Source organism: Sturnus vulgaris, chromosome 16 (assembly GCF_052056855.1).
Source record: "Sturnus vulgaris isolate bStuVul1 chromosome 16, bStuVul1.hap1, whole genome shotgun sequence".
Lineage (NCBI taxonomy): Eukaryota > Metazoa > Chordata > Aves > Passeriformes > Sturnidae > Sturnus > Sturnus vulgaris.
In genome coordinates, this window is record NC_142258.1 from 2,764,896 (window position 1) to 2,780,598 (window position 15,703).

The 15,703-nt window shown below is 39.8% G+C and overlaps 1 protein-coding gene across 2 annotated transcripts in view; it reads right to left on the minus strand.

Annotated features, from left to right (window-relative positions):
- The window catches only part of USP22 (ubiquitin specific peptidase 22), a 91,525-nt gene that overhangs the window by 9,940 nt on the left and 65,882 nt on the right, over window positions 1–15,703 (minus strand). For both annotated transcript variants that reach the window (XM_088174272.1, XM_014870914.2), the window contains 4 exons: window positions 15,012–15,181; window positions 8,281–8,428; window positions 2,196–2,301; window positions 210–368 (listed from right to left, as the gene is read on the minus strand). In XM_088174272.1, coding sequence (XP_088030398.1) covers window positions 210–368; window positions 2,196–2,301; window positions 8,281–8,428; window positions 15,012–15,181 — 583 coding nt within the window. The remainder of the gene's footprint in view (window positions 1–209; window positions 369–2,195; window positions 2,302–8,280; window positions 8,429–15,011; window positions 15,182–15,703) is intronic.

The following is a 15,703-nucleotide window of genomic DNA, read 5'->3' on the forward strand; positions in this document are numbered from 1 at the left end:
TGTTACATCATGTGGCAAAAGGCTTTGAGTGCTTCTTGTTGCTCGGAGCCTTCTTACATGCGAAAACCAAAAATATGTGTAAAAATACTGTTTGGGGACAGAGCTGTGACAAAGCATCACTTAATCCCAGTGTTCAGAGCCACCTGGAGAGCAAGATGAAGCCAAATTGCCTTTGTCCAAGGCCAAGGTGTGTTTGTGGCAGGCCATACCTTCTCAAGCAGTCTGTGAGGGTGGTGGTGCCCGACACGTGGCTTTCCCCATTGACGACGCTGCCGTCGCTGCCCGGACTCAGCGGCCAGAAGGGGGTGGAAGAGCCTGGCAGATCCAAACTGATGTCCCAGAACGGGTCTATCGTCGTGGAAACGCCACTGTGGGGAAGAGAAGGGTTCCAAACACCTTTAAAGGAAGCCAAAGAAGCAGTTTCTCTCTTGCTTTGGGGTGCACTATAGGTATTTAATTTGAAGGACTTTGGGATCTCCATCACCCCTAGAGGGCACTCAGAGATGACAGAAAACAGAGCTGCTCCAGAGTGGTTTCCCACAATTGATTGCTTCCCTGAATATTTAAAAGCTGCATGTTTGGGGAAATGGATGTGATGTATTAAATGCAAAATAAAAGTATTTAAGACATTCTCCCACTCGCTGGGGGCCTGAGACCCAAAGCAGAGCTGCTCTGAGACAGAAGCACTACTGACCAGTATAAACCAGTTAACATCTGTGACAACAGCTATGTGCCATCCAACTAGTTTAGTAGTTTAGAAGCTGGTCTTGTCTGCTCAAGACATGGAAGATGGTGCTTAAGGCTACCTCAAAAAAGAGAAGGCTTTTTAAAAATACTTTTGCCGTCCAGCAATGCACTGAATTCAGCTTTGCAGTTCCTCTCAGCATCTCCTACAGCCTCTGGGATTTGAGAGGCCAAAGAATACCTGCACCAAGCAGTAGCTCGTGTTCTCCATCAGAGTTCTCCAAAGACAGCTGAAGACAAGCAAAGAGCCAGACTGTGGGAAAAGCTGCTCAAAATTTTAACTGCTATTGACTCTAATCTTTTCTTCCAGCATCCATTTTTAAGAGAACTTCAGGGGGTCTAAGCTCCCTGTTATGTTTATTTTTTGAGTTCTCCTTTCCCCTAAAACTAGTGTCTTTCACTCTGCAATCTAATTAAGCCTTCAATATTCTACCTTTTTCACCTGTTTCTTTTGTGCAAAAGTTGTCAATTTTTAAAAGAAAACTTCTTCTGTCAAAGCTTCATCAATGTTAATATTGTGTCATAACAAATCAAGCTTTGCATTATCACTTAAGGATTCTGTGCTCTACCAGGCAAAGAACAAAATTTCTTATGTTTTTCTTACAGTAAATTTTTTGCAAATCCCTTCAGAAAACTGAGAATAAAAGCAGATTCAAACAAGCCCAGCCCATGTGCAGGACAGCAAGAATGCAAGGCAGAACAAAAAACAAGAACTCTGACTTCTGCACTATGGCAACACCAAACCTCTCCAAAGAGAAGTCAACTTGTTCCAGTACAGAACAGAACAATAAATACATTTTTCCATACTCTTGTAAAGGCTTTTTTTTCTGGTACCTGAGATTACATTAGGCATCGGCTTCTTTGAAACCTTTCCTAATGATACAGGAGGCTCCTGACTGAAGGAAAATGTGGTTCTGTATCAGAATTTTCTTCATATGTAGCTGCAATTATGTATTTTGAAATTCAAAGAGATCTTGGAAGTATTTTCTTTAGGAACTTGGAAAACACAACCTTTGCCATACTAGTAAAAGGTTTGCGTGCATAAGCCTGTGGCACTTTCCATGCAGCTTTTTAGGTACATCTTGGTATGTGACAGTTAACTGGTAACTGATTGCATTTAGTTGAGAGAATTAGAGAGCCCCAGCATGGTTTGGTTGGAAGAGACCTTCAAGATCAACTCATTCCAGCCCTTCCTGTGGGCTGGGACATCTTTCACTAGACCAGGCTGCTCAGAGCTGCATCCAGGCTGGCACTGAACCCTCCCAGGGATGGGGCAGCCACAGCTTCTCTGGGAAATCTGTGCTGGTGCCTCATGGTGCTGCACTTACACAGGTCTTGTCTTTCTGCAGTTCTGCTGGTATTTACTGGTATTCAAGAGAGGAAAGGTTCAGTGCAGTGCACTGGAGGGGGTGCAGATTCAGATGAGGCCAGGATCAGGAGAAGTGACTTACTGGCAGACTTGACAGGTAACATCCGACTGCAGTCCGCCTGTGAAGATTTGGTCTATGATGCAGTTACAGTGGTTGGGGTTGTTGGCCTTCTTCCCATTATCATCACCTGCAGGAATGCAAACAGAGGCTCAGAAGTCAAAAATCCCCTGAGGGAACAGTGGTTTGTCTTGGACTGTGTCTCCAGTAACTTTTTCTAACTCAAAACTTAAACTGTGAGTTCACAAAGATAATACAGAACCCTGCAGAAGTTGTGCATTGAAGAAAACGAAGAAATAAGATCAGAATTCCTTGAAAAATATAGAAGAAAACTAAAAGGTGACTAAATGTGGAGGTGAAGCTTTAAGCCATAGCAGCTCTTAGCCAAACTCTTGCTTAGGGTATCTCCCTTTACAGAGGTTTGCTTTGCACTGCCTGGCATAAAGATCAACTCCTAAGACAAAGGAGTTGCCAAGGTAGTTCATGAAAATCAGTATTTCAACTTCCCAGAGAAAAGAAACTTCAGCAAATTCTACTTTTTACTGCTATCCCAGTCAACTTCTGTGAATAGAGTGAGGGGAGAGGGTTTGCAAAGAGCCACTAATCCCCAGCCCACTGCTTCCATTCTGGCCTTTCATCATCAATGTGCACCTTCCATGCAGGATTTCATCAGTGGGAAAATGAAAGATGTCCTTCTCTGAAGGGAGGAGGAATGCTCCTCCAGCTTCTCCAGAGGCACAGCAATCCTCTGAGCTCCCCAGGGGCACAGTGAACACATTCCCATCTTTTAGGCATCACTGCAGGTCCCAGGAGTGAAATGTCATTTTTAGGATTTGAATGCTGAGATTAGGCCAATTCAATTTCTCACAGTAACCACAGAATTAAATATTCAAACACTTATCCACACAGTTCTCAGCTTCAAAGCCTTCTCCCTCCATTCCCCACAGGTGGAGTAGGAATGACACCTTTTCCCTGGATTTCCAGACTGTCCACTGCTTATTTTCCTTGGGTAGGACAGATGCAAACTGGGCTTGCTTTGCAATCAGAGAAGCACAAATCAACTACTACACAGCACCAGCTAATTATTTTTCAAACTACATCTCAAGATGTTTTCCCATCTCCTTCAACAGCAACTTCTACAACAGAACTAAGTTTGGACAGTTTTCCCAGTGTATTTACCTTACTGGGAAGTATTTGATTTCTGAAACTGAAATGCTAAGATTGAAATACTGAAATACTCCTCAAATCTCAGCTACTTCTCAAAAACCAATTGTTTTCTACTCAAGAATGTCCAAAAAAACACTTGAAGAAACGAAAAGTTGCTAAAAGTAGGGCAACAGACCATTTTCATGTGCCTAAGGTGCTCTAGTTAAGAGTTTTCTTGTAGTAGGAACAGATAGAATTATATTCTTTTCTTTCCAATGAAGCTTTAGAATTATGTTGAAAAGTATTATATAATAATCTGGCAAAGGTTCCAGCAGATACTAAGTGTGGAAAAGCAGTCATAGGTGATACCTACTAAGCTGCAATGGGCCACTTGAGTTAATTAGATTCCAAATGCCTCAGGAAAGTTCTCCCTCAGCTGCCGGATTTAGGCTTTAGAAACTTTTGTCTGAATTGCCAAGAAAAGCACATTGTTTCCTTAAAAAGACTCTTGAAGAAAATGCTCTAAAATTAGATTTCAAGTGTACGAGGTTCAAGTTGGGGGTTATCACACCCGGTCTGAGGCGTTTCTTGATGGGAATTTCAGCTAAATCTTGCTGAACTTAAGAGCTTTTAAAGGGCTCAATTATGCTAAGCTAATGAAGAGGGCATACAGGATAGAGACTGTGCAAGGCATCCTTCACCTACAGAAAAAGCTTCACTTATATTCACAAGCATTAAAGAAAAAAACAAATTAAATAGAATTAATTGGGTTTTAGTTAAAACTCCACTTTTCCTTTTTAAAGGATCCACGTGCAACTACCACACATCCTTGTAATCTCCCCATTTCAAACATTGTCTCTGCTTTGTTTTGAGGGGGCAGAAGGAGAAAAGCAATGCTGAGAGCTTTTCCCTGGCCTACAGGTACCATCCCAGCTGGGCACCTTCAGCAGACAGACATTTCCTCCTCCAGAGAGAACTGAGCTCTCCCTTTTCAATTACACAAGTCAATTAGGATCAGCGATGAGAGGGTCTCAAATGAATATCCTGCAAGCTTGTTCCCAGCAAAACAGAAGGGTATTACCCACTCAACATTATTTCCCATGACATTTGGTTGGAGAGGAGGGAAAAAAAGAGTAAGATTACCACCTCCACACACTTGTCAATATGGAACAGATGCTGAGGGGAGGTATATTATGCAGCTGAGAACTAGAAGCTGCTAGATTGTTGTGCTCAAGTTAAGGTTCCCTTCAACATTTCTGTCTCCTAAATGAGGTTTTAATTTCTGACTTTTTTTTTTTTTTTTTGGGTTTAAATCCGGTCCAGGGAAATCAACAGCTTCTATGAATGGTCAGCACAAGACTAAAAGCAAACTTTAAACCACATCAATGTGCACATTAATGTGATTATGAGAATGGCTGAAAATTGAGTTCAGGAGTTTGGGTTCATATTAAATACAACTCTTAAAAAACCCCACACAGGTTACTACTGTGTCTGTGCAATATTAAGCATGTTAATTTGTGTGCAAATCAGGCATTTAATATACCACTAAAGGTAAATAATACATAGCAACTATAAAAACAGCTATAGACTTTTTAAGATTGCTTTTGGTTTTGATATAAAAACACAAGTTTTGCCTCAGTCTTCCATTCTATATTTTAAATGAGAAAAGGGAAGTCAAGAATTGTCAGATTTTAAAAAGGGTGTTTATCAAAACAAGACATTAATGTTAATATTTCTGCTTTGCTTTGGTCCCTGGTGTTCTGAACAAGAGCTTGTTATTTCTGACAAAGCAGTGTACACACAAATCTATATGGATCAGAGCAGATGACATGTTTCACAAGCTCTACCAATTCCTAAGAATATCATACAGAATTCACAGAGCAGGGCAGTGTTTTCCTCCCAAATCTCAGTACACCATTCCTTTTCTGGTTTCAGATTTATTTTGCAGCACCCCTTGTTAAAGGAGAATGCAAAATGCTTCAAGAAATCCAAAAACATTGAGGAATGATCAGCTTTAAAGTACTACTCTCCTTTTTTTTAGACTGAATAAAGTTTGAGATAAAAACACAGGATTACTTCTATTTTTTTATCTTGCTTTTTGAACCTTTGTGTAGCAGTGTCCATCTCTGTCACTTGAGTGCTGCTGCTCCTGTAATAAGTACAGAAATCCCCACAACCAGAGATGCCACTGGGCAGAACTGTGATTTTTGACTTGCATTCTTGATCCTTTTAAGAGAACAGTAATTCTGGTTTAAGTTTCCTCAAGCTTGAAGATGTCTGACACAAAGGTGGGAAACTAAAAAGTGTCTGCATGATTGGAACCTCACCAGCCTGGAAGTTTGCAGAATTAGACCCCTGAATTTATCCCAGAGCACTGAGGATAAAGATGCATCTGTCATGTTGACTAAAAGCTGACTTAATGCTTGGCAGCCTGGGCAGAAATACTGATTATTTACACTACTTTTTCCACTAAAATACTACTTTCCAGGTAGATCACCTGCCTCCAGCTGTTGAAATGAAAAAGTGATGCACAGGTAAGACAGACTCGACCCCTTTTATTCAGAAATATTTTCTATTACTCCAGCAGCACAGAGGAGCCCTACTGAGGGTTCAGAATATGCCCTGCCCAGATGCCACAGCTCAACCCAACAGTGCCAGCACATCTATCACCCCTCACACAGGATTCACATGGACATCACACAGCTTTCCTGGCCTTCCCAAACTCCACAGATGTCACTAAAACAAAGTATAGATTCAACCAGCATTTAAAACACCAACCAAACCAAACCAAAATTACCTGGGCAGCCTGCCCACATAATCATCTCCGGGCAGTTATAGGATTACAAAACTTATCTTTATAAGGACATCAAAATCACGTATTTTTCTTAATTTAGGCAGTGACAGATCAACAACAAATATTCTCAGCTTTGTCTTCACTTGATTAAGACAGCTGAGTACATAGAATGGAAAAGGGATAAATGACTAATGGCAGCCAAACAAACATCACTGGATATTTATACATAAGGAACACTTTCATTTACTTTGGTGCCTGAAGCCTTGGTAATCATGAATAATGTCCAAAACCTAGAGCAAAATTTCCCCCATTATTTTATTTTATTTCACTGTGTGTTAATTGTAAAATTTCATTACTATTGACTGGAAGCTTTAAAAGCTTTCTTCGTTCATTAAAATAAATATTTAATATTGGCAGGGGAGGTATTATTTGCTTATTGTAGCTGTAGGACATATTCTCACTATTAGTAATAATATTTTTACATCTGCACACTTCAATGCAAGTGTGTCTGTGTGGATACACAAGTGGGAAGAGTTTCTCATTATACTGAAAACTAGTTCATTCCAAATGTGGTTTTGCATGACTATACTTGAAATTCTGGTTTAGATTAACTTGTTTGGTTCCCACACAACTGCTCAACCACTGCTTTTAAATTACCTTGATGTGGTACAGATTATTTACTATGATTTAATAAAAGCCTCTCTATTTCTTCAGAAACAGAAATTTGAAAACCTGGCTGCAGAGATGTCAAGGAAGATATGTCACAGAGATTCATCATTTAAAGTCAAACCACATTTTTTTCTAAAGCCTTTTCAGATTCTTTATCCGTTTGAGAAGAGCTCAGGGACATATATTGTTGCAAGTTTTTATCTTTACAATTCTGAGATACAAATACTACTTCATTAATTAATAAGGATGTGTAGAAGAAATATGAGCATAATCTTATATCCAAAATGATGAAAAAATCTTCAAGATTTTTTAGATCAATGGTTCAGGAATTTAACAGGAACAAAGAAGTGCTTCTGTTTGCAGCTGAATTTATTCAGTATTAAGAAGTGAGAAGTCAATATTTGGGTAGATTTTGTTCCTTACTGGACTTCCACACCAGTTTAATTTGGATTATTGAAATCCAGTTAGTCGTTGTCAAATGACAGATATTAATAACTACAGAGGAACTGCTCTGTGTACTCCTGTCCTTAGCAATATTTTTTTTGGAGAAGATTCTTTAGGAGGCACCAATTATGGATGTGAACAAGCCCCTGCCATGCAGGGCTACCTCAGAGATAAAAGTAAGATTCACAATGGCTCAGAGAAGCAGCAGCAGCCTTCCCTTTGATGGTCCTCTGTTAAGCCATAAAACCAAACTCTAAGTGCTTTTCCTAAGAGCATTTGAGCAAAGTTGAGTGCTTAAATCTTCTTTTTGATAACCAAGAACTTTTTGTTTCTTCTGTTAATATCAACCCTACTACTTTTCCCTTGGAGGAAGAGTAAAAGTTTTGCTGCTGCAGTAAGTGAATTAAGCTAGAGAAAACATTGATAGATTGGGAAATTTTCAGTTCAGCTTAACTTCAGCTAACAAACAGAAAATACATCATTTCATATGATATTACAAAATCAAGACTTAGATACTTCATATCAAAAAGCATGGCACTGAATATTTTTATTGTATTGTACAATGACATATTGTTCTATACAGACTAATAAAACAAGATACCATAGCCACCCATTGCTCTTTCTTATTCACATTTCTGTAAGCAATCTGGTATCAGAAATACAACAGAATCACATTTAAGAAGAATAATAGTATTAAGACACAGCGTCTCTCCTGTTATTTTCATCAGTCCCATGACACACTGAGTAAGAGTTCTAACTACTTCAAATATAAATAGAATTAAAATGGCAATTTAAAAGAGAAGACAGTGACTCACAACCAATAAGAGAACATCATGATGGTGATTCAAACCAATGTACAGGCTTGTCTGTTTCTAACTCTTGGTACTTTTTGACGGTGGGAATGGTTTATTTATTTATAAATATTTGAAGTCTACCGAACATTTTTAAAGGAAGAGTGCCTTCTGTACTGGCACTAGACTTGGTTTAAGAAGAGATGGTTCTACCTCCTTTTGATGCAATAATCCTTGTTGATTGGAGGCTGAGGACAAGCCTTACCTTTGCAGTGTCTGTGTAGCACATCTAATGCAGCAATGAGGAACTCGTGTGCATCTTGTTGCTCGTACCCTGCTAAATGCCGTGCGTGAGTCCATACCAGGTGCAATAACCTATATGGAATGTGAGGAGATCGGTGCCCAGAGTAAAACTGCTCAAAGCAAAGAGAAGGACATGACTGTTAACAACTTGCACAGCCTCAGAGCATTTCATTATTAAAAAGTTAAATGAGAGCAATTAGTCAAATCAATTTAAACTCTTTCATTCTGATGGCCTTAATAAGAAAGGAAAGAGACAGTTTTTGTCACAGACTGCTGGAGAAGTTCAGTCTTCTCCCCTGAAATTCCATCAATTTGTGATGGATTAGCATGAAAAATGTGGGGGTGCAGGGAGTGGGGTAGGCAGACACAAGCATCACTCACAATTTGCTTACTGATACCACTGGATTATTAAAATAGCCTGGGGAGGAAAAAAAGGAAAAACAATCCTGTATTTGAAAAGGATCAGCAATTTCATTCACAAATTATGTGAATGAAATGCCCCCCCCCCCCCCCCTATCAGAACAAACACTGAAGATGAGAATATTAGATTCTGACTGTCAGCCAATCCCTGACCCACGACAACTCTGCATCCAAATGCTGTGCACACTCCAAATTTTATGGAAAAATTTCCAAGCAGGGCAGCAGCCTCATGCCAGTACTGGCCTTTTACTGTAAAAGGCTTTAAAAACAACTTTATTGAGCCAGCTGCTTGCAGAGCTGAAGGTCCCCATTCAGTCAGTGATCCCCAAAGCCAGCTGCCATCAGTGCTCCAGCAGGGTGTCCCTGCCTGGGAATCTGGTGCTGGACCAGCTCCTGCATCTGCTCCTTCATCTGCTTCACTCACAATTCGATGAGCTGGCTCTGGAGTGACTAAAACTGCCCCAGGTGATTTTGCCAGAAGCACATTAGAGAGTGCACAGATGAATTATTCAGTCAGCACAGCCTGATGTGAAACACTGCTGCTGCTGGGGGGTGACACAGCTGGGAAGGGAAATCGGCACAGGGCAGGATGACACTGCCCACGGAAACTTTTTTAAATTACAAACCAGTCAGGTGCCACTTGAAAAAACCCAAACAAACAAAAAAAACCCCCAACCAACCCACTTACCCCCCAAAAAATGCCAAAAAACCACCCATGCTAAGGGTCTGTGTTTCCCTGGGTTGAGGTTCAGCTCTTCCTTTATCCCTGCACAGCAATATCACTTCCAAAAGCAAAGCAGGGATACTTGTGGTGTCCCTGCAGGAGTCAGGAAAGGCCCAGAAGAGTTTATTCACTTGACAGAGTAACATTTTATTTTTAATAAGTGAACATTTGTGAGTCTTTTTGCCTTCCCTCACCTCCAGCAAAGGTATCTGCCAGTAAATGCTGCCTGCAACACCACAGTTCTGTTTTCCCAAGATCCTATCAAATCCATGGCCGTTTCTTTTCAGTTACTCTTCCCAGACAGAAGACAGTAAGTGGCAAATACACAGAACAAAATCAGGATTTAAACCCTCAGCAGTATATAATTATCATCCTTATTGGAAAAGTGAGCTTCCTTCCCCAGCTCTGAGTTTCTCCCTGCACAGTCTCTGAGCATTTTAAGTCCAAGCACTGTGCTACAAACCTGCCATGAGAAAACATTGTATTTTAAGGGACAGGTTAGCAAAAGGCAGCACAATCTTCATCTACTCCTCATATTGGTAGGGTTTTCTACATGATTTTATTTCCTCCCACAGAAATGTCTTCCTCACAAGCTCCTCTCTCCCCAAACAAGAAGCTGCACCTCTGCAGCCAAACACCACAAAATGCTCCTATAAATACAAAGATCAATAGTTAACTCTGATGCCAACAAGGATGACACCGAGGGACTGGAGCAGGAGTGTGGTAATTGAAATCTGCTGATGCAGCTGCTGCTCAACATAATTCAGGGAACTGCAGCAATAAAACTTCCCTGTTCTGTCACTCCTTACAATTAGTCCCAGAGCTCTCTGGTCATTTTAACCACCAGCACTCCATGTAATTACTCCACTGCAGACACAAGACCTGCCAGCAGATTTTACATTCTCTGCTACCTCAGTAGGATGAGAAGGATCTGATAGGAAGCTTTAGAAAATTATTAACTATTATCACACAAAAAACTAGAAACCTGCCTGGTAAGAATGCGGGGTGGGGGAAAGCTTCACTGCTCAAATAAATATTAAATAAAACAAAGAATCTGAGTACATTCAATAAAAATATTTTGACTGGAATGTATAAAACATCCATCCCATCTCTGTCATTTCCTTGCTGCTGGGAAGAGCAGCCTATCAGGGCTGTTCCAATCCACAAAAAAGGAAAAGAGCCCATGTAAAGTCTTATTCCAACCTTTTCACTGAAGTGTGCAAATATAAACAATGATGTATTTGCAAGTCACCTTTAAAACACTTTAATGGCACAACCGTTCCAAGCATAATTTAAGCTTTTTTTTTTTGTTTAAATTTGTTTTAAATTCAGCAGTATCAGTTGTTTATATTGGAGAGAACTAGTTTGAGCAATTTCAAAGTGCTGGGTAATACACTGCTTAATTGCTGTTCCAGGAAAAAAAAAAGGGGAGGGAGGGAGAAAGGAACAAACCAACCAGGATTCAAAGCTCCATTCTTACACACAGCCCAAGTAAAAGTAATTTTGTTTTTCCACTTAAAACACTTGCTGTTGCATTCTAGAAAGAATCTATGGGGGATTTAAAAAAACTACAGGCTTTGTAATTTGCATTATTGCTACCAAAATTATACAGATACCAGTGAAGTTTTAAAACAAAACAAGACCCCACCATACTACACATCTGTACTTCCTTCTCCTCCTCCTGCCAAAAACATGCACAGAAGTTTCTCAATTATGTGGATAAACAGATAAATTTGATTTATCCAGCACATGTATCCACTAAGCAGTCTCTGAGCTTTGTAATTACGAGTTTCTAGGCAGAAATCCTGTGCCAGGTTCAAGTCCAATTTGAGAAGCCAAGAACTCCTCTTGGAAATTGGTTATCAGTAAAGACTTTAAATTTCCTGGCAATTTACAATAGATGAAAGGAGTGGGCAATACATGGAATACATGCAGTAGAACACCTACTGGAGGTTCCCCAAAGAACAAGGGTTCAAAGAATCACAAACTACATTTTGCTTGCATGAACTTTGTATGTTCTACACTTATTTCAGGGAAAAGGTTTTATTAAATCAGCACAAACTCTATATTTTTCATGACTAAATGCAAGGCTTCTATCTATGTAAAAAGCCTTAACTACATTTTTCCCCCCTCTTGTACCTTTCTTTCAGTTTGTTTTATGCATAAGTCACTTCAACAGTAGCATCTTCAGATATCAAAGCCATAAATCATCTCCTCCTTTTCCTTCTTGGTTCTCACTTCTCAGCTCTTCCCATGCTTGTGCTGTGCACTGTGATAGGCTCATGAGGATGAGCAATGATGGGAAAAAGGAAGGTTTTGCTCCTTCCATCTCTGAGCGGATGCACTGCATTCTGCTCTACTCCCAGGTATTCCTAGTGTTCCAGTCACAGATCTAATCCTACCTTCCTGAATGGTCATTCTAAAAAGGATTTAGATAAACCTCAGGGTCTGGACCATCCTGAAATTCATTTTCACTGGTGAAGCAAAACTACAACACAAACATCAGTAGGTAAACAGGAGTGCACCAACCCTTTTAGCCAAAAGGCTCAATGAATAGATTCTGTGTGCTCTATCTTCCCTCCATCCAGCTCCACCACTATCTGTTACTCCCAAATCCTTTTCATTCCTTTTCTTATGCAGTGTAAGTCATGTCATGATTCTATTGAGAAATAGGTTTCATGTAGCACAAATGAGAATGTTAATTGATGCAGTGAGATATTTTTAAAACAAACAGAGCTCAATGCTTGGTGTGTCTGCCAGAAAAGCTACCAGGAAAAAAACCACCTCAGTCCTGAGAACCATCTGATAGTCATTACTCACCACCAACCTACTTCAAGGTGGAAGAACTTTGTAGCTTCCTATTTATCACAGAGAAATCACTCAACCTATATAACTACATGATCTTAAACAAAAAAAGAAATAAAGTGAGATGGGTAACTTCTGTTTAAGAGGCAAAAGAGCAAAACCTACTTATTTATATACAGTAAGTTTTATTTAATGTTCCAAACAGCCTCACTTTTTCTCCTGGAGAGCTCCCACTCAGGCACTCACCAGATCCCCTGGCATTCCATTTGCCTAAGATCACACCTTCAGAAAAGAAGGGTGGAGGGGAGATGAAATTAACCCTTGCCCTGATTATTTGTCCCTGGGTAAAATGCTTTGGGATAACCACACCAGTTAATCCCGGTGGGAAAGCTATGTAAAAACAAGACAGAACCTGAATCAAAGTTTCCCTGCTAATTCAATTACAGAGGAATTCTTAACCATAGCACTGAGATCTCCTGGTTTGCCTTCCTTCACTCAGACCTCAGCTCTGCAAAGGCAGTGACAGAATCTTCATTACAATCACTGCATAGAGCTGGGACATGAAACATAATCAGTCTGCTCCAAAAAATGCAAGCTTTTTGTTTTAATTCTGAATGCAGAGAAATTAAAACTCACTGGAACAGAACTGTACAATGGGTGCTGACAGAGCCATAAGCACAACAAGGTATTTACTGCTTGTGAGTTCAAATATACCGAGTTGGTTACAGACCCAACAGCTTTGCTTAGGAGGATTAAGCTCCAGTTTTACTTCAAGAAGGTTGAGTCACTTTCTGTGTCCTCCTACAGCACATGGCTGCAGTATTTAATGTGAAATAAGGACAGGGACTATTGCTGTCTGCACAGTCTGGTGTCACAGATATGGCTGTTCCCTCATCCATACACCCTCATGTTGCAGAACATTTAATTAATAGAACTAATGCAAGTGTAGGTATGAATTTTGATTTGAAAATGAAGGCTGAGCTCCTCAAAGTTGTGTGTGAAATTCAACTTGTTTACAGTTGAAACTAAAACAAATGCTGCATTTAAGCCCCATTTTGGATAACAGCCTGTTCTTTGTTCCATGCTCACAGTAGAGCAAAAGGCACCCTGAGCCATCAACAGGGCTCCACATATAAAAATGGAAACAAAAATCTTTACCTAGAGAGTCTTGATCTTTCCTGCAGCCTCTCAATCTGCAACGTAACACTCATTTCCCCTTTCCCAAGAGATTTTTTTTTAAAAATGTGTAAATAAAGTCTGGTGATGTTCATCAACATGAGACTTTACATCACTATTTGATGAAAGGATATCAAGAATTTAACAGTTCCTTGTTTTTAAATAAGCAAATAGGTTTCTGTATTAACAGTGTACAGAAACTGGTATTTCTATTCCATGACTGATTTTTTTTATCTAGGCATTGTGGTATTTCCCCACTTAACTGCACATCTGGTTTCAATAACCCTACAGCTGCTACCTATTGGTCTGCCTGCCTTTTGTTTTTACCTCCTTTCCTGACAGACTCGGGAGCAACTGAAAAATAGAACAAAAAATAAGAAATGTAACATACAGCTAATGATTGCTAATCAGCATGAAATGTGGCAAATCCTCAGAAGTCTTGAGTCTGAGCAAAAAACAACTTTATACTGGAACAACTAAGGGGGCTTCACCTTCTTCTATATATATGTTTAACTCACCTGCAGTGACCAAAAAGAATCATCTCTGGTGAAAAAGGCACAGGAGCAAAATCAAATTGAAAATCACAAGATAAAGGTAAAGCTATTTTAGATTGGTCCCTGTCAGAATGAACTTCCATGACAGCACATCCACAGAAAACCTGCTCTGTGTTCAGACATCTCCAGCAATTTTAAATGCTCCATGACAGCACGTACACTACAGCTCTTTCTGGCTTTTTGGTTGCTTTTATTTTACTTACCAAGAAAGCAGATCTACCACTGAGGGAAAGGCACAGAACTGGGATTGTTTTGAAAGACATCTTAAAACCAGGAGCCCATGTCCACCCAAAATCCTTACAATACTGACGTGGAATTAAGACAGATGATAAAGCTCTTTGACTATTTATTAAGGAAAAGCCTGTGCCTCACACAGCACAGACCAGACCTACAGTAAGGGCACACTGCAAAGCAAGTTCCCTGAGTGGAAAAGGGAAAGAAGTGCAGCTTATACAGGGAAGACACAAAGTGTAGCAACACATTTACTTCTCTTCATTCTCCTTCCTGGCCCTCACTGGGTTTGCACAGAAAAGATGTTTCTGCTGGTGAACAAGCACTGAATTGAGATCTTTAAAATATTCATACAGACCTACATAATCCAGTACCTTAAACCACAAGGATGTATATTACTGCTTTATTCTCACTCCCATTATCACCCAAAGAGCTCATGACATATTTTCCAGTTACAACTTGCACCTTTAATTAAAGCACACATTCAGCTTTAAAACTAAAGACTCCCAGATCAGTCTCAGAAGAACAGGCAGTACTGTAATTATTTCCAATACCAGCTTTGCCTAAACAAAGGTGACTTCAGAATAGGTCTTAAAAGCCATCAGTTTTCAGCAGCTGGATATTTTTGACAGTGAGGTCTCGATCTTTACTGCTCTGTTTTCCTACATTTTGAGGGGAAACATGACTTGCATTCCCTTTATATTTGCAAATAGAACACAATTCCATTTGGGGTAAGAAACAGCATCTGTAAGGAGGTGATGCTTTGTGGCAAACAGCACTCACCTCCTGAAAGAGCGTAGACATTTCACAGACCAGACATGAGCTGGGGCTTTGCATTTCACATTTGTGCCTGTCGGAGAGGAAGAAATCTCGCAGCAGTGGAGTGTGGGTAAGTGCCTGGACAATACAGTTCATAAAACATGTGTTCCCAAGATTGATTAGCCCTCGTAGACCTATAAAGACAGGAAGGGGGAGGGGATGCATAAGCATTATCAAGTTTAAAAAGTGGTAATTTGCATTTTTATATAGTTTTCACAATATTGCTATGGATTTACTGTATTACATGCAGAGCTCCAAATACAGTTTTATACTGCTTTAGGGAGGGTATTGATATTTTTGTACTCAAGTCACAAGAAGCTGCAGAAGCTGTCTGAACTACACTAGGATTTCTTAAATTCTAAGAAATAAGGAAACCTAAAAATCCAGCAACACTAATTATATTATTTTGCAATGGCTGTTGTGCCACATATCACCAAAACATGTCCCTCCCCAAGATTGATACCAAAGTGCAAAGACAACAATTGGTAAATCAGTACAGTAAGAAACCAATACATTTGAAGAAATCAATGAGTAAGTTTTCAGATTGTTTAAAAAGCTTTCCCCCATGCAGGTCATGAAGCCAGAATAAGATTTTTGTACTGTTATAATCATCATCTTTCTAAGACAGGCAGCAAAGGAAACAGCCCTGACAAATC